The sequence below is a fragment of the Onychostruthus taczanowskii genome, unplaced genomic scaffold (genome assembly GCF_017590055.1).
Source record: "Onychostruthus taczanowskii isolate IOZ18803 unplaced genomic scaffold, ASM1759005v1 scaffold106, whole genome shotgun sequence".
Taxonomy (NCBI): domain Eukaryota; kingdom Metazoa; phylum Chordata; class Aves; order Passeriformes; family Passeridae; genus Onychostruthus; species Onychostruthus taczanowskii.
Window position 1 is genome coordinate 1,258,279 of NW_024497186.1, and position 23,631 is coordinate 1,281,909.

General features: G+C 49.6%; 2 protein-coding genes across 2 annotated transcripts; one reads left to right on the forward strand and one right to left on the reverse strand.

The window, feature by feature from the left end:
* Positions 1 to 1,319: 1,319 nt before the first annotated feature.
* SMIM7 (small integral membrane protein 7) lies at positions 1,320 to 3,745 on the reverse strand. The gene is made up of 5 exons (XM_041415189.1): positions 3,686 to 3,745; positions 3,184 to 3,225; positions 3,047 to 3,099; positions 2,358 to 2,448; positions 1,320 to 1,951 (listed from the first exon to the last, which is right to left on the reverse strand). The coding sequence occupies exons 1-5, from the start codon at positions 3,709 to 3,711 to the stop codon at positions 1,936 to 1,938; spliced, it is 228 nt and encodes a 75-aa protein (XP_041271123.1). The 5' UTR covers positions 3,712 to 3,745; the 3' UTR covers positions 1,320 to 1,935.
* Positions 3,746 to 3,779: 34 nt separating this feature from the next.
* On the forward strand, positions 3,780 to 10,283 carry TMEM38A (transmembrane protein 38A). Its single transcript, XM_041415173.1, has 6 exons — positions 3,780 to 4,085; positions 6,090 to 6,246; positions 7,106 to 7,290; positions 7,745 to 7,832; positions 7,936 to 8,053; positions 8,308 to 10,283. Exons 1-6 carry the CDS (start codon positions 3,962 to 3,964, stop codon positions 8,530 to 8,532), a joined length of 897 nt encoding a protein of 298 aa, XP_041271107.1. The 5' UTR covers positions 3,780 to 3,961; the 3' UTR covers positions 8,533 to 10,283.
* Positions 10,284 to 23,631: the final 13,348 nt, after the last annotated feature.

The following is a 23,631-nucleotide window of genomic DNA, read 5'->3' on the forward strand; positions in this document are numbered from 1 at the left end:
GGGCAATGCTGAGGGACATGGGGGCAGCAAACAGGGACCCCTGAGGGGACAGGGCAATGCTGAGGGACACGGGGGCAGCAGGAAGAAGCTGGAGGAGAGGGCGCTGCGGCGGGGAGCCGTGAGGGGGAGAGTGGGGCACGGGGAGCAGGGAGGGGAGCGGGGCGATGCCGGCGGAGAGGGGCAGAGGGAGCCGGGGGGCCACTCCCGGCCCCGGAGGAACCGAGCACCCTGCGGAGAGAAAGAAATAATGGAGATAAATAATGGGAATAAACCCCCTGCGGGCACCACTCGGGGCGGGAAGGTGTGAGGGGTGTTCTGGTCCCCTCAGCAAAGCACTTGAAAGTTGTTCACAGCATTTAAGAGCAGCTCAAAAGTGACTTATGATTTCGTTATTTTAAAGCAGCTGCTTCGAAGCTGAATCACAACTTTTGCACAACTGGAGTCTTGTGGGGACAGCACGCTCTGGAACCACACGGTGTGTGCAGGGTGATAAAACTGTTTGAATTCCTTTAGCGGTGGAACTCCCTGTGATCATAAAGTCACCATTTTTCTGAGGAAGAATAAAAACCTTCAAAGCTCAGGGCTGAGCCCAAGGGTGTCCAGCAGGTCACACACACAGTGATGCCACATCCACCCTTCCCTTCACACTTGGTTTAATGAAGATTAGGCACTAAATGTTTTCCAATAATTATATTGGTTCAATCCTCGTATTGTATTTGGCAGTACACTTTTGTCTCATTCTGAAGAATCAGAAAATGATTAAAATATACCAAAATTACAGACAATGAATATGTTTAAATTTAACCAAAGGTTGTACATATTTCTGGATTTTCTCCTTCAAAACACATTTGAAGGAGCCTGTCTGTACATTTTTCTGGGTTCATTACAGCCTCCCTCAAATGACCCTTCCCCTGTCATGTTTCATTAATGTGAAAACTTCAGTTCAACCAAGAGGGTGACTCAAGCAAAATGCTGCTGGTGCCCAACACTTGCATCTCACTACCAGGTAAAATTCAAAATACTCCCTAAAACCTGTGCCAGGGAATCATTTAAATCAGGTCTCTTTCTCCTCAACAGCTAAAGAAACTGCAGCTGTGGAAGCCCCACTGACAGTTTACTGTTTGATTTAAAAGATACTCAGCACCCCACTCTCTTAAATGATCTCGGTGATTCTGGGGAAAAGTTCTTGGTCAGAAAGCCCAACTTAATATAAATAACACAAGACTCCAGACAGATTACAGGAATAGCTACAACTTCCCAAAATACACCAATACAGAATCAATTTATCCTGTAACAGAACGAACATGGCATCAAATATATATTTTACCCTTAAATAGAACTTTATTCAACCAAATCCAAGATTATTCCAAAATTATCTTTTAACATTGGCTTAGAGAATTATTTTTGCCATTTTCCCCATTCAAAATCCCCAACATATTGCTTAGAAAAAGAAAAATTGAAATATTAATTTAAAAGGTGCTTCTTTTTTTTTTTTTCTTTTCTGGAAATACAGGGAGAAAGTGAGAATGGCATTTTCTTTTCTACACCTCCAACAAAACTAATGGAATAGTGAGAAGTTACAAGAACACTCTGCTCAACTTTTACACAAAACTGAGAACTCAGGTGTGTGACTTGGACAGGGGTAACTGGAGCTGGCACAGCCCCAGCTGGGACCGGCAAGGCAGAGGTTTAAAACTGGCTCCAGCTCTCACTCTGAGCTTAGAAAACCAAGTCAAAATTCTCTTTCAGTGAAGCTGAGATAATCTGTGTGAAGGCTGTGGCTCCAAGCCCTGGCAGAGCAGGAGCCTGGAGGGGACGAGCGTGTCCCTGCTCCCCACGGGCCCAGGGCTGCAGCTGGAGAGCAGCAGAATCTTTTACTTCTAGAAAAGTTTGTTCCCAGCCAAAAGTTTCTTCCAGTGTGTCCATGGGTGTCTTTCAAGATCCAAATAACCTGGGGGATGAAAAAAAAAAAATAAACAGATGAGAAACAGCCACACCAGTGCAAGGCTGATTTACTTGGTGGGTTTCCACCCCACCCCAAAAGGAAAAACATGCCCAAATTTAAACCCAGGTGATGTTTGATTTGAGCAACCCCCAACAAACAACGCTCTGCCTGAGGCTGAATGGCTCAGGTGCTGGCACAGGGGGTTTTCATGCACTACAGGTGCCCACATTAGCAAAAAAAACCCCATGAGATCAACCCATATCTGAAAATTGAAATAAAGAAGTGAAGTGAAAAAGAATTCTGGAAAAATCGAGTGGGAGAGACAGATGTGAAAAGAGATATATGTGCAAGAAAAGTGCCAATATGTGACTTTCTGTAACCAAGTGAGAAGATGCTGCACAGGGTTACTCACACAATCATGCAGAACATCATGAAGATATTCCACAGGGCAATGAAGATTCGGAAATACCTGAGACTCAGCAAGAACTCTCTGATATTGTCACCTAGAAATCAAGGGGAGAAGCTTTTGATAAGAAAAACACATCTGACAAGTCACATTTTCAGTGCTGCCTGAAAATCACAAGTAACTCTGAGAGGGAAACAAAACCATTAAAAAACCACAACAAAAAGCTCAGATTGAAATTTCAGGCTGTAGGTGAAGGATGGATGCTCTGTTCAGTGCAACTCTTTAAGGAGATGTGGCAAAATTACCAAACAATTATAAAAAGGGTCACAGTGCGAAAAAGGGAAGACCAAAAAAGGCTTTCTGAGATTTTTAACCAGAAAACAGAGCTACAAGGCAGCAACACAGGTGGATCCACGTGGAAATGGCAATCGGGGAGTGAGCAGAGCATCACCTCTATAGCACAGGTACCTACAGGTCAAAAATGCTGAAAGAAACGTGCTTTTTGTGTGTTTCTTCTCATTCCAGTTTACAAGTTAATAAACCAGTTATTCCAGCCCCACAGCAAATCACATCCAACAAACAGGGGTGGAAAAGCTGTGGTTTGGCCAAGGATTTCCTCCAGAACAGCCCGTTCCTGTGCGTGTCCTGGCGGCCCAGGGCAGGGCTGTGCCCGGCTCCCGCATCCCCTCCGTTACCGGTCGTGGGTTCCCTCTGCTCCTCTCCGAATCCCTCCGTGTCCCTCCTCCTCCTGCGGGGCAGAGGGGTCGTGTCAGGCAGGTGAACCCCCAAAAAGCCCTCCCCGTTCCTCTGCCCGCCCTCCCCGGTCGCTCACAGCCTGAAGTTGAGCACGGCACCGGCGTTCACCAGCAGCGTCCTGCGGGAGAGACGGGGAAGGAAAGTCGGGGATGGAGAGGGGCAAGGAGAGGGGATGAGGATGGGGACGGGGAAAAAGGGTCGGGGAAAGGGAATGAGGACGGATAAGGGGGTGTCGGGGACGGCGGAAGGGGAACGAGGAAAGAGGGAAGGGAAGGAAACAAGCACGGGAAAAGAGAGAGGGAAGGGGAGTGAGGACGGGGATGGAGAATGGGAAAAGGGTCGGGGATGGTGAAAAAGGTCGGGGAAGGGGACCGGGTCAGGAGGACGGAGAAGGGGAAAGAACGGGAAAAGTGACACGGGGCAGGGGAGTGAGGCCGGGGAAGAGGGTCGGGATGGAGAACGAGGATGGGAAGGGTGGGGAAAGGGAGAAAGGGTCGAGAAGAGGGACGGGAACAGGGTCAGACGCAGCCGGGTCGGGCTAACCCGGCCGAGCCGCTCCCAGTTCCCGGCCCCGGTACCCGCAGAGCAGCAGATCCCCGATCATGGCTCCGGCGGCGGCTCCGGCGGCGGCTCCGGGGCCGGGGGGAAGCGGAAGGGGCGGGCGCTGCTCCGGCCGGCGGCGCCTGCGCTCCCCGCGGCGGCTCCGCAGCGGCCGCGGCTCCGCGCCCGGACACCGCGGGGAGCGAGGGGCCCGGCCCGGGCAGCCGCTCCGCCCGCATCCCCCGCAGCTCCGGACGGGCCTGCGGAGCCGGGAATCGAGAAGCGGGGACTGAGAGCCGCGCTCCGGGGCCGCGATGGATCTGGCGGAGGCGCTGCCCCTCGGGGAGCTGGCGGCCGCCTTCGCCGCGCTGCCGGTGTTCCCGCTGTTCGACACCGCCTATTTCATCATCTCCGTCCTCTACCTCAAGTACGAGCCCGGTGAGTGCGGCCCTTGGCCGGGGGGCCCTGGGGGGAGCTCCGGTCCCGCTGTGCCGGCACAGACCCCGCTCTGCCCCGCACCAACAGGTTCTGCACCTGCCCGCGCCTCTGCTCTGCCCGTCACAGCGGTGTCACGGCTCCGACACCTGGGTCTAAACAGAGAGCAGGAAAAGCCCCCACGAACCCGTGACTCTGATTTTGAGAAATAATCCTGGATTTTATTTAAGGCTGGATTCCGGCCGCATGGAGGTATTTAAGTTCGGTCACTTGGCTGCCACCCCAGGACTGAGAGTTGCGTTTCTGGCCAATCCCTTGGTTTGAATATTTTTGTGGCAGTGCCTTCCTCCTATTTATACACAAAAAGGCTGGAAGTAAAGCCTTGGTTTTTCCCACTCTCTGGACCATGCCCTGAGCTGTTCTCAGGTACCATAACTGACCTTCCTTTGTTTGTTCTCTTGGGCTTATCTTGCACAGATCGATAGACCTGTGCCTTGGCTTTCACCTTCTGCCTTTGTCACAGCCTGGCTGTGCCTGGTTCTTTTCCAAACACCCCTTTCCCTCTGTTTTTGACAGTGTGTGCACTTCTCCTGCTCTGTTTTGAGCAGTTTCACGATAGCTGCACAGCGACTGAAGGGAAAACCAACCCCGAGCTCGGGAATGATTTTCAGACCTCATTTTGTGCGACCTCCGAGCCGTACAATCCACGCGCTGTTCCCGTCAAACTCCTGTAAACAAGTGCTGGCTTTCCAGGCCTGATCACTCCCAGCTGCCTTCCAGCATGGAGTCCTGAACCAAACATTTAACAGGCAGCCCTCACAAAAATAGCTTTTTTATCTATATATATATATGCATATATTTATATGCAAGCCCAGGAATCCACTTGGGACTGCATAAGACCGGGGTGTGCTTTTCCCCAGATTCCTACAGTGCTCCCATCCCACAGTTATGGGCTGAGGATCAGTGTCAGGACAGAACTGCCCTGTTTCCCCCTTGGAGACAGCATGGCTTCGTGGAGCCAAGGAAAAACAAGTGTTGCTAAATTTAAGCCTCAAGCTAAACCTCAGGTTCCTATAGAACCAGTTTCATGTCTCGGCTGTTGCAGCTGTCTCGCTGCCGCTGTGTTTTCAGCTGGTTCAAATGTCCCCGAGGATGGAAGAGCCTGGGCACTCACAGCTTTGGCTCATGCTGATCCACTTACTGCTGTTTAAGTTGTACCAGGTAATCATGTTGACATAACATTTTTTAGCATTTTCTCTCTTTGTCTGCTCACTGAACAGAGTTTTCGTATCTGAAATGCTGCACGAAGGATTCTGGAGCAGTTTAAGGTGATGAAAGAACCTCCCAGAATTTATGTTATTGGGAGGTTTCCCTGAAGAAGTACAAAGGTGGATGAAAATTGCTACAGGAATTTTAAAAAAAGGCCATAGCAGATTGTGGGAGGAGACAACAAAGTATTTCCAGACTAGTACAGAAGTGGGGTGGAACCCTCAAATCCTCTTCTCTCAAATAAAGATTAAGAATTCCTGTTCTATTTTTGCAGGTTATCTTATGAATGAAAGAGCTGAACAGATTGTTCATGAATTCTAGAGGGCACCTAGGTTGAAGCAGTGGAGAGAATGGTACCAGTATGCATTTTATTTTTAGACTGTAAAAAGATATTGATTTCAAGGGGAAAAAATGTTCTTTATGGTAGCAAATAAAGGAGAGAATCTCTCAGCCAGTTCATGAGCTTCTAATGACTCTGTTCACATGAGACCTTCGGGGGGTCTGCAGGCTGTGATCATTTCTTGGCCATCTCTGGTGCTTGTTTGGGTTTCACACTTTTGTACTTTGTTTTACAAGCGCTTTTCTTTGAGTTGCTTTGTGGGAGAACACGCACCTCGAGCCTCTCGCTTCCTGCATCTTGAAGTTCCTGCTTAATTGCTAGATCCATCGTCTCACTGAGATGGCCTTGAGGGTCCCTTCCAGCCCTGGTGACTCCGTGATTCCCAATTTTTTTCACAGGAGCCGTGGAGATGTCCCGGAAGAGCCCTTTTGCCTCCTGGCTCTGTGCTATGCTCCACTGCTTTGGGAGCTACATCCTGGCTGATCTGCTGCTGGGAGAGGCACCCATTGGCTACTTCAGCCACAACTCCAGTGTCATCCTGGCCACAGCAGTGTGGTGAGTGCCCTGCAGCCCTCCTGACGTGGCACGAGCTGCAGGGAGGTCTGGGGAGAGATGTTCTCCCTGTGGGACGCAGCTCTGATCTCACTGGGATTAACTGGGGACAGCAGAGGTGGGCTGAGGCTGCCTTTGAGGCTCTTGCACTCCTGGCTCTGGTTCCCAGTTTCCCTGCCCAGTTGCCTAATGCTGTGATTATCTGGGCTGGGGCACTTCTATTCATAGCAGCCACTGCTGAGCCAGGAGCAGCAGCACCCACAGATCCCACACAGGGCAAGGGGTGGCACATCCTGAAGGTTTGGGGGCATTTTATTTGTTGTGTTGGTGAAATGTGCACAAATGAATCTTTAACTTCCCCAGTGTGTGTGGGTTGTAGGTGCTTTTGCCAGAGGTCTTGGAGTAAATCCCTCAGCCATCTAGTTTTCTATACTTGAGAAAATAAAGAGAAATATCTTCTTTCAGGGTTAAAAAATATGGCAGTCTTTTGGAAAAAAAGGGTATTTGAAATCTGTCCTCTGTCTGTAGTATAATTTCAGTGTATGTAGCTTCTTGTTCTGTATGAGCTGATGCTTCTGGACCATACAAAACACAAACTTCTAAACAATTCTGAATTAAAATTACTGGGTTTTATTCAGGATGGAGTATTAGTAGCGAGGGCTCTCTGAGTTACTGAGGACTCACTCAGTCCTTGCTATAGAGAGGCTTCATTGCATGCTGGTTTCCTTTCAGGATGAAATCAGGAATATTTTATTTTTAGATTTTTTTTCTCCTTCACCCCCTTCACCTGCCATAACTCAATCTGCCACACTACCCCTCTCTGCATATCCCAGATCAGAGCAAATCTCTGATCTTTTTGCAGGTACCTGATATTCTTCTGTCCCATGAACCTCTTCTACAAGTGTGTCAGCTTCCTGCCCGTGAAGCTCATCTTCGTGGCCATGAAGGAGGTGGTGCGCGTGCGCAAGATCGCGGCCGGGGTGCACCACGCCCACCACCTCTACCACCACGGGTGGTTCGTCATGATGGCCACGGGATGGCTCAAAGGTGACACCTGAGATGCTCCAGAGGCTGCAGGGAGGGCTGGGACGGTGTGGGGGCAGCTCAGGGGGAGCAGCAGGGAGGGGATGTGGGCTCAGGCTCTCACCGCGCTGGTGTTTGTGCTGCCTCGCGGAGTGGTTGAAGAACTGGAGTCAGGAGTTCTTTGTTCTTTCTCCTGTGGTCTCTGACCTCACCTGTGTCTTTTCAGGGAGTTCTGTCAGTTTTACTTTAAGGCTGTGTTTGCAGCAAGCACTTGAGCATCAGTAACTCAAGAGGCAAATGCCTTTTCCCTGCGTCAGGATCCACTTGGTAGAAAGTCAGGGAGGCGTTTGCCCTGCTCTGTGGGCTTAGACTAACTTCTAAATTTGGGGAGAATGTCAAGAGCCCTTTGTCCCCTTGAGGATCCAGAGCCCTCTGCTGTGGCAGCTCCAGCTCTTTGACAGGTTTCTCTGTCTCACAGGTTCTGGTGTGGCCTTGATGTCGAACTTTGAGCAGCTGCTGCGTGGGGTCTGGAAGCCTGAAACAAATGAAATTCTTCATATGTCCTTGTAAGTCAGCAGCCTGGAAATTCCCAGTCAGGTGAAGAATGGAATGAAAGAACCAGTCAGGGCTGGGTGCAAACCTTCCAGAAAACCTTTCTTTCTCTTGCAGCCCTACAAAGGCCAGTCTTTATGGCACAGTCCTCTTCACTCTGCAGCAGACTCACTGGCTCCCCATCTCTGAAGCCAACCTCATCTTCTTTTTCACCATGTTCATGATAGTCTGCAAGGTAAGTTTACAGCAGCTTTGTTGCCAGCAAATGACAGAACCTCAAGTAGAAATATTCATCTTCCTGAGCCACTACAGGATTCCCTGGCTGTAGGATCTGCTCAGGAAATTCAATGCTAAATTCTCCATCACACAAGCAGCTCCTTGTGCCTCGAGTCTTGCAGCAGCAGGGACGTTCTCTGGGGTCAGCAGAATGCTCACTGGTCAGTATTTCCCTGCTCTGTGTGATCTCTCAGTGCTCCCTGTTGCCTGCAGGTTTTCATGACGGCCACTCACTCCCACGCCTCGCCTTTTGCTCCTCTGGAAAACCTCGTCTGCCCCGTCCTCTTCGGCTCTGTCTCCAGTGGGCACCCAAGCCACCACCACGACCACCACGGGCCCTCCCACGAGGTTTCCCACCCTCCTCCTCCTCCCCCTGCCAAGTCCAAAGAGGAGCTGAACGAAGGCACGAGGAAACGGAAGGCAAAAAAAGCTGAATAAAAAAGCAACGGCGCAGAAAATAGGCCAAGAAAATTCTTCCAGAGCTGAGTCTCAAAGCCACCTGTGACCTCCTTTATGCTCCAGTCCTTCTCTCTCAGACTCCAGAGGAGAGGTGGAAGCCAGGACACTGCCAGCTGGGTCCCTGAATTTCATTTTTGCTCTCTGTGCTGCTGCTTGCTTCTTGGTCTCTGCCTCTCTATTCTGATCAGGTTTTCAGGGATTTGTAGGTTTGTGCCAGGGTGGTAAGTGGGTGCCACTTCCCAAACTGTCAGCAAATCTGATGCAGCATTTTCAATTGATGTAAAATCTTTCACTGTGTTCATTTATGAATGGGGGAACGGTTTGTACTCCTGCAACTCTTTAAGTTCCTTTGAATTTTCACTGACCTTTTCAGTGTCTGCCAAAACAACAAACTGTTAAGACACAATGTGGAAATCAGGTTTCATACTCGAGGAGATTAAATGGCCTGGTATGAGCCTGCTCTGGTTTTTCCCAGCTCCCACACCTGCCATATCTCCAAGTAATGTGACATTTTAAATGCAATAAGGACATGGCCTTTGGCCGAGCCAAACCCTGTTCACCTCAGTTCCCTCTGATTCTGATGGTCAGGACCTTGTCTTTGCTCAGCCAGGTCTGTGTTTGCAAGAGCTCTGAAGCTGTGAATGCTCCCAGTGCCATGTGTTGGCACTGTCACTACCCTGGGCTCTGTGTGGCATTGCTGAACCTCATCCTCTTGAACCAGGGGAGAAGCATGGCTCTGGTTTGTTTGTAATCCTGTGGGATACGGGAAGAGTGTGTGTGAGTGTAAGTATTTATTGCTATTTATTTGTAATTGCCAGGGCACCTAAGTCATGGACCTGAATCTGGCTTTTTTTTTTGACATTGCAATTGGAACTTGTGGCCCTGAGCCCACAGCTGCTTTGGGTTTGCAGTGATCCTGATGTGCTCCAGGACAGCCTGAACACTCCCTGGGTGCAGGAAAAAACCTTTCCTGTATTCTTAAATTCACACAGAAAGGCTGAAGCAGGGCATTTCACACCAGCTGATGGAAAACTACCTTAAAGGACTGATAAAAGCACATCAGCTGAAAATACTGGTTACCTTCTGTAGGTCCCCTGGGGCCAAACTGCTGGGCTGTGGATGCAGCTTGTGCCCAGTGAGTGAAGGATCTGAACTGCCTTGCATGGCTCAGGAGGGGTCTGTCAGCTCATTCCTGTTCTGCTTAGTGAACACTGGCTTTTAGAGTAGTTCAAAGCTGTTCTTATAACTGATTTTGTTCTTACAAATGGCATCTTCCAAGGGCTGGGATCACCACAGGGAGAGTGGCAAGCACTGGGCATTTTCCATCCCTAGCAGGGAGGTTTGCTGCTGTTTCCATTGCAGCTGGGAATGGAAACAGGATTGGAGAGAAGTGAGGGTTTGTGTGTGTGTGTGTCCCTGTTCAAAACTGCAGCTGATGGTTCATTAAAGATAAAAAAACCCTCCTTGTGTGCCAGCAGAGGAAAGCCAGGAGGAAAGGTCAGATGTGTGGGTTTGGGGTTTGACAGTGCCTTAATGTTGTGAGTTTCCCTCCCCTTCAGCAGAGAGCAGGAATTCTGCCTTCAGCTCCTGTCTGGTCCTGCAGATGCTGCTCTGCTGGAGCCTGATGTGTCACGAGCATGCACGAGACTGAATAAATGTTTTATGAGATGTCTGATCCAAGGGGAATTTTGTTTTATAAAAGCTGTCAACAAATAAAAATTGTGAAGTGACTCTGATTGTCCAGTGGCAGCTGAGGAAATCTCTGTGTTTGCTTTACCCTTCCCAGCCACACAGGAGCTCTGTGGCACCAGGACCTGGGGATAAAATTATTCTGGTTGAAGAAGGATATCAGACTTAATGTGCTACAGCTGTCTGAACATGTTATAAATGGAAATAACATGGTAAAAGGTGTTTGTTGTGTTGTTCTCAGAGCAGACAGCCTCAGATTTCAGGGAAGGAAATTAGAAATTTCCTTATTTCCTTGAAAATTTCATTGAAATTCCCTTATTCCTTGAAAAAGGAATTGCCTCCTTTGGTGTTTATACCAGTTGTCTCTATTTTTCCTTTTGCCACTGTAAGAGGGAGGAGGGCATTCACCTGTGACTGGTAAATATGTACACACACAGATTCAGCAGTTTTATGTGGAGTATCAGTATTTAAAACTGGAAAAAAAATCAAAATTCTCTGCACGAGTGAATATTCAGTGTAGTCCTGTAGCTGCTGCTCTGCTCTCTGAGTGCAGAGTCTTTGCTCTCCAGAGTCTTTGCACCCTGAATCAAATTTAACTGAGTCAAATCACAGCTTCTAATCAAACACAGAGAGAAGAAATATTCCCAAGGAGGTTAAAATTAAGCTCTGACCACCTTCAGAGTACCCAGCAGGAGCAGGATTCGTTTGGGGAACACAACAGCCACAGAGGAATCACAAGTTCCATTTGGTGAAGCCTTTCCCAGTGAGAGAGGTGGAACTTGTCTTGAATTTCCGCGGCTCAGCACTGCCAGTCTGGTACAATTCCAGCCTGGTGTCCTTCGGCCCAAGAAGCAGAAATGGGATTTGGAAAAGCAGCACATTTTAACCACGGCTGTGGGGACACGGGGCTGCTCCAGCACCTCTGGAAGCCCCACCTGACCTTTCCACCTCCTTCCTTCAGGCTCTGCTCCAAACAGAAAGAAAATGGGAGTGGGGTGTTTCCTGAAGGGATGGAGTAATTTGTTTCCACAGCTCGGAGGTGGAAGTGATGAGGAAGGCATGACACAGCCAATTGACCCTAACAAGAATCTGCAAAGCCTTTTTTTATTTTAAAGGGTTTCTCTTGTCTCCCCCACAGATTTAACTCTTTTAGAATGTTCATCAACACTCCTTAATTTAGAGAGATGAGAGTGTAAATTGCACTGGGAAAAGGAATTTCCATTGGCATGATCCACCGGTGGAAAAGGTCAGTGAAAGACGCTGAGAAAAGAGCTCAGAAAAGGATGGCTCACAGTGTTCCAGGTGTTTAACCATTCTGCCCGGTGACATTCGGTTCAGGGTTATTTTGCTCTGTGAACAGGCTGCTGAGAGCAGGTTTTTCACATCCTCTGAAGAGTGCCACGATGTCTCTGGAGTCTCTGGCTCCACAGAATATTCCCGGCTCCCAAGTGCTGCAGCCCAGGGCAGGACAGGAGCCTGCCACGGGACAGACAGGGACAGACTCACTCCCTCCAGAGATGTCCTGATCTGATAACTTCTGATACTGACTCCAGTGAGACCGGGCTAAATTTAGCAGTAGGTTTAATCCTCAAAGAGGCCCTGGGTGCCTGCTGGGAAAAGCAAATGTTTCAGTTGCTGTTTCAGCATTTTGTGTGGATTGACAGGTTTCCCTTTCCTGCTGCAGAGCCAAACCCGGTGCCTGCAGCTTTTCCATCCTGGCAGATCTGCTCCACAGATAGGGAAAGCTCTACAGGCCTTATGTGTTTGTAATTAAAAAAAAAAAAAAACACAAACCAAAAAAGCCCAAAAAACCCAACAAACAAACCCAGAGGATAATTTTATACAGAGCATTAATAATTCTTCACAGTAAATGAAGTAAAAAGAGGAGGGCAAAGGAAAGAATTTCAGTTTGTATAGGAAAGGGCAAAGCCAGTGGAAGAACATCAAGCCAGAGTAACCAGTGCTCTTGGTTTCCATTTTTCCTTTTGTTATTGATGCCAATATTTACATTGTTGCACGCTCTGTCCAAAGAATAAACAAATTATACAATCCAGCAAAGCAGAAAGACCCAGAGGATAAAGATGGATGTTACCGTGCCAGTCTCCTGAGCTGTACAGAAGTTGTTCCTTTCAACACTTGCCAGGTGATCAGCTGCCAAATGCCTGCTCGTTCCTGCAGCCTGTTCATGGTGCTTTAAGGGCACACAAAAACATTAAAAATTAGAGCTTTATGTGTTTCAGAGTAGCTATCTGGCCCTTAGCTATGATCCTGTGTTTTATGGTTCTTGTGCTGTTCTTTAGAGGATGTAGAGGATGTAGAGGATGGCTCCTGTGAGGGTGCTAAGGAAGGTAAACCTGGGATAAAATGGCATTTCCTACGGCCTTAGATACCCAGGATTTTTGCTGCAGCAAAGATTGTTCTCTCGAGACATTTTAATTCTTTGTCCAAATAACGAGAAATCAGAATATACATCTGTACGAGATTTTCCAGAAAGCTCTCAAAGGGAGTTTTGGATTTAGCGTGAGCCGCTTCCATCCGGGAAGACAGGACACAGACACGGCAAACCACTCACAACGGAGAAATTAAGCTATTGAGGCCAAACGCTCTGCACAGTGCGTTGATATTTTCCTCTTTAGGATGCTCTTAGTCTTTGCCCCAAGGCATCTGGTCCATCCTGTGTGCCCAACAAGGAAATGCCAATTAAAGGGGTTTGAATTTCATCAGACATCAACATGACTTGGTAAACACCCACAAAATTACCTCGCAGCTAAGAATTTAATCTTGCTCCGAAGGCAGCAGTCTGTGAACGAGCTGCTGGGGGCTGATGGCTCAGGGAACAGGCAGAGAGTGAGAAATCGCTTCCCCATCATGCCAGAGCCCACGCTGCCATCCTGAGTCACAGTTGCTACTCACTTCACCTCTGTGATGACATCTGCCACAAAAAGATGTTGAAAGTGTTAAGATCAACAGTCACGAGTACCTTGGAGTCTGGTCTGTCTTTCACACATGTGCATTTGCATCTTTCACACATTATCCTTAGAAAAAGTGCCATTTATATTTCCTTATCTGCTTCCTTTGCTTGCCAAAAGCGAATTTGGGGAGGGTTTTTTTAAGGAGCTTGTGAATGTCAGGAAGAATCGGTGTGAGACAGTGATTCCATCTTAGCCTTAGGGTACAGGTAGGCTATAGCCCTGGAATGCAGGAAAACAGGTCTGAGATGTTTAGAGGCTTCAACATTTTTATAGCCTGAGGAAATCCAGAATGTCCCCGGAAAAGATTTCATTGTCTGATTTTGTTTGGTTTTGATTTGCAAATCAGAGCGAGCTTCCCCAAAGCCGAGCACAGCTTCGGCATTCCTGCAGAGAACAAACTGCTGCTTCCCGATGATCCCAGCCCTGGTGCTCCTCCATGGAGCTGGCAGCTCTTGGCATTCCCAAAAAAAACCTCTGCAGGCTTGGGGACCTCTGTGCCACTGTCCCCAAGTGCCTGAAGCAGGAGGGAAGCTGATTTTCTTTGTGTGCGGCAGAGAGATGCAGTGGGAGAAGAAGGGAATACATCCTAGATTGTGCTGCCTTGAAACGCAGCCTAAAAATCCATCTTCAGAGTCCTGGTGTTGGCTTAAATTAGGTTTAGAATAATGTAGGCTAAACCCTAATGTAGGCTCTGTGCTGTTTGTCTGTCTCTTTCCCTGCCTGTTTGATTTATGACAGGTTAGGATGTCGGTTAATCTCCTCTTATTTGGGTAGATGACTGTGGAGATTAATCAAGTATTGTCTGCAAAAGGAGCCCATAAATGCAGATTACTAATTTTTCATTAATTATTCCTCTGTATGCCAGAGGGATCCAGCCAGGGATAGACACCAGCCTCTTAAATCTCATTTCATGAGAGAACCAGGAAAAGCACAGCAGCTGCTCTGGCTGATACTGGCTGTCTCTCACATGCTCAGTTCAGTTTCCCGAAAAAGGCAAAAATCCACAGAAATTATAGAGTACGGGCTTTTGTGAGAAGCAGAAAAGGGCCTGAGTGAGGGAGTCTGCTGGGCTGGCAGAGCACCACCCCTGTATGCACAGGACGTGGGGAAAGCAGAATTCCTTGTGGGAAGAGCTATCCTGAACAGCTGCAGGAGCACGGATTGGAGCAGCAGCGTGCTGGGAGCGCTGGCAAACAGAGCAGCCTGGAAGGGTCACAGCAGAGGATGCTCTGGGAGCTGGATGGAGACGCCTGCTCTGTCAGGGCTCCTGATCTGCACCTTCTCTCCCTCTGCCTTCCAAGGGCATCTGGACAAAGATGGGTTTTTCCCTCCTTGTCCCTGCTGACAGCAGCAGTTTCCTCTGCTCACCTGGGGGTGAGCACGGCAGCAGCAACAGGGATCCCCCAGCCGGGGATGTGCACCATGTCCTGCCCTTCCTGACAAAATCCAGGAGCAGCAGCCAACCAGCTCCTGCCTCTGCAATTCTGCTGGCAGCTGTAGTATCCCTCAGGAAGGGGATTTTCTTTCTCTCCTGATTTCTGTCTTGTTGGGCTCTTTGTGTTATAGATGGATTGTGTTTAAATTTTCAAAGTGAGCAGTTGTTTCTCACATTTGCAAGTGATTACATTTTTATTTTCCGTCTTTCCCCATGTGCTGCTCTTTGAGGGTGGTTCTCCACCCCAAATGTTGCCATAATTGTGCACAGTGTAAACACTTTTTAGTGAATTCACTCTTGTCCAGCTTGCCAGAAGGCAGAGGCAGGGCACAGGCACACTGTGCCTGCCTGGGTGTGGAGGAACCTGCTTTGAATGGCTCAGAGGGCCTGAACCATCCTTGGTGCTGGTGCTAAAATACTGAGACAATTGTTTCTAAAATAGTCGGGGTGGTGAGCAAAGGGACCCCAGGTGTACAGCACCTGACAGGGAGCACACCCAGCACCTTAGGAAGAGCCCAAGGGACCAACACTGGTTGCTATAGAGATGTTTGTCCTCTTCAATGGATGAAGGATCCTGCCAGGACACAGTGAACTTCCAGTCAACCATTTTCTGTCAAAGCAGCTGGAATTTCGAGGCTTTCCTTAAAGCCAGGAGCAAGCAGCATTCTGGAGGGAGGCACCACAGACTGGTGTTCATTGCCAACACTCATCTCCCCTGTAAGGAGAAATCTGAGAAACTGGGGAGCCCAGACAGCACCACGAGCTTCAATCCAGACACACGCTGGGATCTCTGTGAGAAGATGGCTCCTCTTGCTTTCCAGCCTGGTCTGGATCTTTATCAGCTCAGCTTTTTTCAGGTAAATCAGCTGAAAAGTCCTGGAGCTGCTGGTGAGACCCCTGCTCAGCAGAGAAGCTGCAGTTTGCAGCTTCATTTGGGAGAGAAAGCGCCTCAGGGCGGGGCAGGGATGGCAGAATTCTGCATGAAATCAGGAATTACTGACACTGGGAGCAAAGCCAGGTTCAGCCATGCACTACTGGGCACTTCCAGCTTGTCCTGGGGCAGGGATGGCAGAATTCTGCATGAAATCAGGAATTAATGGCACTGGTAGCAAAGCCATCTTCAGTCCTGGCCCTGCTGGGCACTTCCAGCCTGTCCAAGCACGAGGCTTTCCCAAACCTGGACAACACAAGCTGCATTCCTGTCCGGCCCTGGAACAGCAAGAAGTGTTTGTGGAGAACTTCTCCTCTTGGACAATGCCCAAATATTTCCCACTTCCTCTGCCCACTGGGACACAGTTGCCAGACTGAGCTCCTAAAGCGGCAACTGGCAGTGGGTAGCAGTGACTCAGATTTTCGGGAATTACAAAACTCAGTTTTCTCCCTTGTGAAAATCCTTCCCTCAGACTCCATTTTAAACAAGAAGGACTTAGAGGGGCTCTCAGTTGCACAAAAAGTGCCTCCCAAGGGAAGGAAACACAGCAGGATCTCCTGCAGTGCTGCAGGGTGCTGAATGTGCTGTTTGGACAGGGAGGTGTCTCCAGCCCAGGCAGAGATCCGTGTTTGCAGAACAGTTGGAGCTGCAGCTTCTGGAAGGAATCCATGAGAACTGCAGAGAGGCTGAAATTTAAGGTTGAACTCGGTGATCTTGGAGGTCTTTTCCAACCTTAATGAGTCTAGGATTAGTCAGCATGTCAGGACAAAGAGAGTGTTGGGGTTTTACCTACACATGTCCATGTGTGTTGGACCTCAGGCATTTTTTGGGAACAGTTTTGGGATGAAGGATGTGACATGTGATTGGATTTCCACTAAGAGACAATAAATTAAACCCCTCTCTCACTGGAAGGTTTGGAATTCCTGTGGGCTGGAGTGTAAAGTGACACAAGAATTTCCTTTAACTCCTGCAGTCTTGGTGAGAGCTAATGAATTATTCCAGGGCTTTGTGCTAAGCCCTGCTCCCTGTGGGACAGCAGTGCAGGCAGAATTCCCACCCCAGGGAGTTCTTTCCTCTCTGACTGGCACAGGCTCCACCAGTGATCACTTTTCACTTAGGCCAGTCCCAAGGAAAGCTTCAGAGCCATTCCCCTTCCTAATTTTAGCACTCCTTCTCCTACTACTTTATCACATGATCCTGTAATGCCAAGTTTACATAATATTGTTATGGGGAGAGAATATACCAGTACTGAAGTAATTTTAATCTCATATGACAAAACACACCTTTATATTTGTTGAATAAAAATATATATTTATTTATATTCCCTATATATTTTAATTTTGCATGTATGAAAAGTATCCATGAACATTAATATTGTGTATCAGTGAACAGACTGCTAGGAGAGAGCTCTCATGCTTGTGGTTGTGTGCATGTATGTGCTTAATTTCTTTCTATTTGCTTTGTCTTAATTTATCTGAATTTTCCCTAGCCGGCTGTTTAATTCAGTGAATGCATCACTTAAGAGGTGTCACACAGATTCTTCTGGAAAGTGGGAATCTCTCTTGTAAAAGGCACAGCAGGGGAAGCAGTGTAAGAATTTCAGACTCCACTGTGTATGAAAAGCTTCCCTGGGAGCAGAATTGCCTTTTATTAGGGCTCTTTCTCACTGCTGAGCTGGCCAACAGCACAGTGTGGGGGTTTGAAATGAGCTGGAGGATTTGCTGCAGCAAGGTGTAAGAAATGTGTTTTTCTGGATCAATGCTGCTGTGCTGTATTCTGTAACCAAGCAATCCAAAATGTCTCGATCCAGAGTTTTCATGTTCTTTTTTTTTTAACCATAGAATCCTGGATTGGTTTGGGTTGGAAGGGACCTTAAAACTCATCCAGTGCCACCCCTGCCATGGCAGGGACACCTCCCACTGTCCCAGGCTGCTCCCAGCCCTGCCCAGCCTGGCCTTGGGCACTGCCAGGGATCCAGGGGCAGCCACAGCTGCTCTGGGCACCCTGTGCCAGGGCCTGCCCACCCAGCCAGGGAATAATTCCTGCCCAAGATCCCATCCAGCCCTGCCCTCTGGCAGTGGCAGCCATTCCCTGGGTCCTGTCCCTCCATCCAGGCTCTCTGTGACCCTCCCAGGCTCAGGGTGGGATTGTTGGGGTGCCTGTGCAGGGCCAGGGGTTGGATTCTGTGATCCCCGTGGGTCCCTTCCCACCCAGGATATTCCAGGATTCTGTTCAATGAATCTGTGATTCACATTCCTGACTTGAGAGGTGAAATCCTTCCATGCAGACCTGGCTGTGGAGAGAGATGCTCTCCTGGAGGTGTATCCAGAGGCACAGGCCCAATGTTTGAGGGAAATCACTTCTCTCCTTTCTGTCCAAAGGCCATCAAAATGCGTGAGATGGACCAAAAAACAATTCCAAAATGCTTCTAGATTTTCCATCTCCTCAGAAGTCAAATACTGCTGTACCAATTTCCTAGAACTTTTGAATAAAGTGTATTTGTATGATTGAATTGTCTGGATTTCAAGGCTTGATTTAGGTGGATCATCACCTTCAGGCACCTGGGCATGAGGGTTTACAGCATCTTTTCATTTCTGTATTCAACTGGAAAAAAAGTGCCATGCATAAATTCCACTGGATATATTTCAGGGGTAATTTAATCCTAATTAGACTAATTTGCATAGAATTTCTAGCATAAAAGAGGCTATTGAAACATGGGGGATCCTTCTGTGGCAGAATATAGGCTTAAAATATTGCAGCAAATAACCTGCAGTCATGAGGTTCCTTGTCCTGAAAGACCAAGTTGTTTACTGGGTCATCCATGGTCCAAAATCCCCAGGTTTTTCACAGGAGAAATCCTTAGCAAGAGATTTTGAATATCTCAGTGTCTCTTGCAGAGTCCTGGCAATTAAAAGAGTTGCATGTCCTTGCCCATGTGAGGGGGTTGGAGTAGGATTACCTTTAAGGTCCCTTCCAACCCAAGCCATTCTGTGATTCCCTATTGCTGATGTTCAGACTTCTCTAAAAATCCAACTTAATTTTCCCCATACCACTGTTTTTACATCAGTAGTGACTCCATACTGCTGAGCTTTGCTCAGTAACTAGGGAAAAACCACAAACCCCCCTTGCAAAGCAGCAGAAATGAAAATGCCATAGCAACCAGCAGGGACAGAGCAGGGTGTCACTCTGCAGACTGGCACCAGCTCCCTGCTTCTGTCTCAAATCCTCTGCTCACTCCTCCTAAGCCCCGAGAGCTCCCCAGCCCAGCTCAGTGTCCTTGAGGCACTTTGGTGACAGCCACGAAGAGAAATCCACACCCAGAGATTTAAGCCTTGCACAAGGGGAGGCTCAGAGCCCTGCAGAAGTGCCAGGTGGCTGCCTCGGGTTGTTTTGGCTTTAGAAAGGGAGAAAGTTTTGCTGAACCAAGAGAATAAACACACAAAGTCTCAGGGGGTATAACTGAAGGCACAAATTTCCTCAGGGAAAAATCCACACAATTACATTTCCCAGGTTTTACAGAAGGGTTGGCCAGGCTTCTTGCCCTGCTGCCTTCCTACCTGGAGCTCATGGGGCAGCTGTGCCAGCAGTGCCTGAGCTGCTGCAGGGTCTGTCCCTACCCCGTGCTCATCCCACTGTGTGGGTTTCTCCATGGGATTGTGTGTAGGATCCTACCTCTCCTCAAAGGCAGGATCATCCTGGGGCAGATACAGCCCAACAATATTTCTAATTATCCCTCTGTTATGAATGAGATGCAAGAAACACAACAAACAGGAAGGAAGAATTGATGGTGTTTTTCTGAGGAAGAACAGACAATCCTGTGCCCCTCATCCACAGGAGGGTGATGTGAGGACTGTTCTTTGGGATGCATATCCTGGATAATAAACCTGGCTGTCAGAAATCAAATTCCAGATGTGCAGACTGTGATCCATGGCAGCAGAAACAGCACAGGTTCCTTCTTCAAACCCTTCCACACACCTCACCTCAGCTATCAAATGAGAGAGGCTCACAAAATGAGGGATTTTCTCTGCAAGAAACACAATAAATTTGGAGGAGAAAAGAAGGAGAAAAGCCCTGTTTCTGCAGGACCCCAGCCTGGAGACAAAGGCAGGAGGAAGGTGCTGAGCCTTTGTGGTGGCCATGCCCTGGCCCCATTGGCAGCTGCTTCCACAAATGAGGGGAAAGTGGGTCATTTAGTCGCCAGGACAACAACGGCACACACTGACCTAGATATGTCTGCAGGAACCTAATCTTGCTCCTGGCACAGACCACGGGGTTCACACAGGACCAGGGGTTCCAGCTGGGGAAACACAGAACATAAACAAGCTCCAAAATGCCCTTTTTCTGTCTGTGGCAGCAAGAGCAGCCTCTCCCTCCTCTCTGTTTCACAGTGATGGCACTCGGTCCTGACTGGCAGCTGCTGGTGGCAGCTTCCTGGGATGGCTCAGTCTGGAATATGGAAGTTTTTGGGATGCTACAAGCCCTTCCTGGGCACTCTGCTGAGTCTTCTCCACTTTTTGAGGCTGGAAGCTGCTTTCATGCCTGAGAAGAGCTGTGGCAGCTTGGCAGTCCTGGAGCTTTAGGCACACAGACATCTCCCAGCCACGAGCATTCTCCTAAATCCCAAAAGCAATGAGAATCCCTCATTTTGTGAGCCCCTCTCTCATTTGATAGCTGAGGTGAGGTGTGTGGAAGGGTTTGAAGAAGGAACCTGTGCTGTTTCTGCTGCCATGGATCACAGTCTGCACATCTGGAATTTGATTTCTGACAGCCAGGTTTATTATCCAGGATATGCATCCCAAAGAACAGTCCTCACATCACCCTCCTGTGGATGAGGAGCACAGGATTGTCTGCTCTTCCTCAGGTACAAAGGCACAGTCACCCTTTAGCTTAAAGGGGCTGAAAGAACCACAAATTTGCAGCCACAACCTTGAAGGTTGTAGCTTGTGACAGGTGAAAATTTGAAATATGAACAATAAGCAATTTCCCAAGAAAAGAAGCCAACCGTGAGCCCCATCTGAGGGCAGACAGGGTAGGAACAGCCTCTCTGATGTCCTTGTTCCACAGGTGAAGGGTGTGACACACTGCACACACCTGCCTGAGTGAGAGGATTGGAAATACCTGAGCAAAGGCAGCTCCTTTTGATGGGGCTGATCCCTGGGACAGCCCTTGTGTTCCCACTGAACTGCACGCAGGATCTCACTGTCATGTGGTAATCACACATCCTCTGGACAGAGAGAGACACAGCTCTCCCAGGATTTGGGAAGCTGTGAGAAAGCTCAGAGAAAGAATTAAAACAATTATCATCTCAATCTCTGCATCTGGCAGGCAATCTCTGTCAAAGATGTTTACAAGGAGCTGTCCCTTCTTGTCCAATAGGTGAGGGAAGATTCCTAAAGGCCAATCAGGCCTTAGGTCCACCATTGTTTCTGTAAGAACAGTGGATTTCTAATAATAAATATTAAAAATAAAGGACTTTTCACGCATTCTGATGATGGAATCTCTGTATCACCTTTGTCTGTCCTCAACACCCCTTTGGTGATGCAGCCATCCTTCCTCCAGAGCCACAGAAACCACATGGCAACCAAGAGGCAGGAGCAGCAGTTTGCACAGCACAGGATGATTCAATCCTTGCAGATCCACAGGCCCACCCACACCATCAGATCCCTGATTTCCCTGGAGATCAGAGTCACCCCCAGGGATTCAGCCCCTCAGAGTGCCCTGGGGCCCGAGGGCTCCCTTTGGAAGGTCACAGAGCTCCTGCCTGGCAGGCAGCCCAGGGAGCAGCAGCAGCCACTGGAGCCCGTGGTCTCTGGAGCTCTGTCAGCAGCAACTTGAGCTGAGCTATTCTGAGGCACCAGAGCTGAGTGTCAATGGTTAACTGACATCCAGCTCCCAGGATTCCTGAGGAGAACACACAAATCCTGACTAACTGACAGGCACAAGCTTCTCCCAGCACCCAGGGCTGGTTTGGGAGCATCCTTACAGCTGGATTCATCACGCAGGGGTTGGTGCTGGCAGGGGCTGAGGGCTGGGAAATCTGCTCTGACAGAAAACAAAACTCACCGGGGGAGTTGTGTGCAGCTGGTTCTGCTCATGTCACCACATGGCACAAACCAGGGAAGAGGGTGAGACTTCTCCAGTTAATAATAGTAATAGGAAATAGAAATTGGGCCAGCTCAGCAGAATCCAGAAGGAAAAAAGAAAAAAAAAAGTGGTGCAGAAGGTTGGATCAATGCTGATTTTCTTTCACCTGACAACACAACAAGGATATTTCTGAGCTACTCCTTTCCACAGATGGAATAAAGGATTTTACTTTGTCCTACCAGGTTCTCTTTCCTGCACAGCTATGAGTGCTTCACAACCGAGGAGCTGTCTTTGGTCCCACCACCCTTCCAGCATCACTCCTGTAAACATCTGTATTTATTATCTATATGCTTAAGCACTGGATAACCACTAAAAACTCTAAAACATCTTCACTTCACCCTGTATTTACCAACACAACAATCTAATGCAATTTTCAGCCCACATCTCTCCTGAAAGGCCTCTGCAGTGCCTGCTTCTCCAAAGATGATAAATACTTGTATGCTGGGTCACTGAATCAATCCATCACAGTCTGGGATGTGGAAAGCAGTAACTGTGAAAGAGAAAGTCTGGATTAATTGAATCCTTCCTGTCTGAAGGGAAATTGGTCAGAGGGCAGCAGTTTGTGCAAGTATCAAAGCAGGGGATGGAATATGAAATCCAGAGACAGTGTGTGAGCATCCTGCCTGGAAGCTGCAAACAGTTGGAATATTCCAGCACAACACAGAGAAAAACATTCTGGGTTCAAATACCAGCAGCAAGTTTAAAGGCAAAGCAGGAAAGGCTTCTGCACTTTTCTATGAGGCAAATCATCGGTAAAGCTTTAAGGAAAAAACAAACCACATGGCTTACTTTATCCCCCTCTCCCTTCTTGCTCTTCATGTCACTCAGTTTTACTGAGTTCAAATTGCCAGGGACCGCTGGGGGAAGTGGCGTATTTAAAGCACACATTTACCCTGCTACCCCAGAGCACCCCTTGAGCTCGGGGCACACCAGTGACGGCTCTCCCAAACCCCCTCACGGCCTTCCCACCCCGGTTCCTCCACACCCCCCGGCTCTTCCAGCTCCTGGGGCTCCCCCAGCCCTCCTTCCTCAAGCTCCCCTCAGGCCCCACCAGCCCTCCCGGCTCTCCCCAGCCACCCCTGGGCTCCTCCAGCCCCGTCTGAACCCCTCCCACACCCCGCGGCTCCCTCAGCCCCGCAGCACCAGACGCGGTTTCTCCAGCCCCGGCAGTTCCAGTTCTCAGACGGCGGCTTCTCCAGATTCCCTGGGTCCCGCAGCCCCCCGGGCTCCTCCAGCCCCGGCCCCGCGGGCTCTGTTCCCCCTCAGCCCGGGCCCCGCGGGCTCTGTTCCCCCTCAGCCGGGGCCCCGCGGGCTCTGTTCCCCCTCAGCCGGGGCCCCGCGGGCGCTGTTCCCCCTCAGCCCCGGCCCCGCGGGCTCTGTTCCCCCTCAGCCCCGGCCCCGCGGCCTCTGTTTCCCCTCAGCCCCAGCCCCGCGGGCGCTGTTCCCCCTCAGCCCCGGCCCCGTGGGCTCTGTTCCCCCTCAGCCCCGGCCCCGCGGGCGCTGTTCCCCCTCAGCAGCGGCCCCGCGGGCTCTGTTTCCCCTCAGCCCCGGCCCCGCGGGCTCTGTTCCCCCTCAGCCCCGGCCCCGCGGGCTCTGTTCCCCCTCAGCCCCGGCCCCGCGGGCTCTGTTCCCCCTCAGCCCGGGCTCTCCGTCAGGCGCCGCTCCCGCCCCGGCGCTCGAACGGCCGGAAGCGGCACTGGGGGCGTGGCCTGTCACGAATGGAGGCGTGGCCCGCTGGCAACGGGCGTGGTCACACGCTGTGGGCTACACGGAGGTGCGGCTTATCGCGGGGCGTGGCCAATCAGAGGGCGGAGGCGCGGAGGGGGCGGTCTTTGCCGTTAGGGGCGTGGCCGGGGCCGTGCGCGCTGACGCAGCGGCCGCGCGCGCCGCCGGGGCCGCGCTCGGCC

Excerpts from the sequence above, each read along its gene's own strand:
- SMIM7 (XM_041415189.1), bottom strand. The coding sequence starts at position 3,711 with ATGATCGGGGATCTGCTGCTCTGCGG. Across the intron at positions 3,226-3,685 it reads GGGGATCTGCTGCTCTGCGG|GACGCTGCTGGTGAACGCCG; the intron begins GTACCGGGGCCG and ends TCTCTCCCGCAG. Across the intron at positions 3,100-3,183 it reads GCCGTGCTCAACTTCAGGCT|GAGGAGGAGGGACACGGAGG; the intron begins GTGAGCGACCGG and ends TCTGCCCCGCAG.
- TMEM38A (XM_041415173.1), top strand. The coding sequence starts at position 3,962 with ATGGATCTGGCGGAGGCGCTGCCCCTCGGGGAGCTGGCGGCCGCCTTC. Across the intron at positions 4,086-6,089 it reads CTACCTCAAGTACGAGCCCG|GAGCCGTGGAGATGTCCCGG; the intron begins GTGAGTGCGGCC and ends TTTTTTTCACAG. Across the intron at positions 7,291-7,744 it reads GGCCACGGGATGGCTCAAAG|GTTCTGGTGTGGCCTTGATG; the intron begins GTGACACCTGAG and ends TCTGTCTCACAG.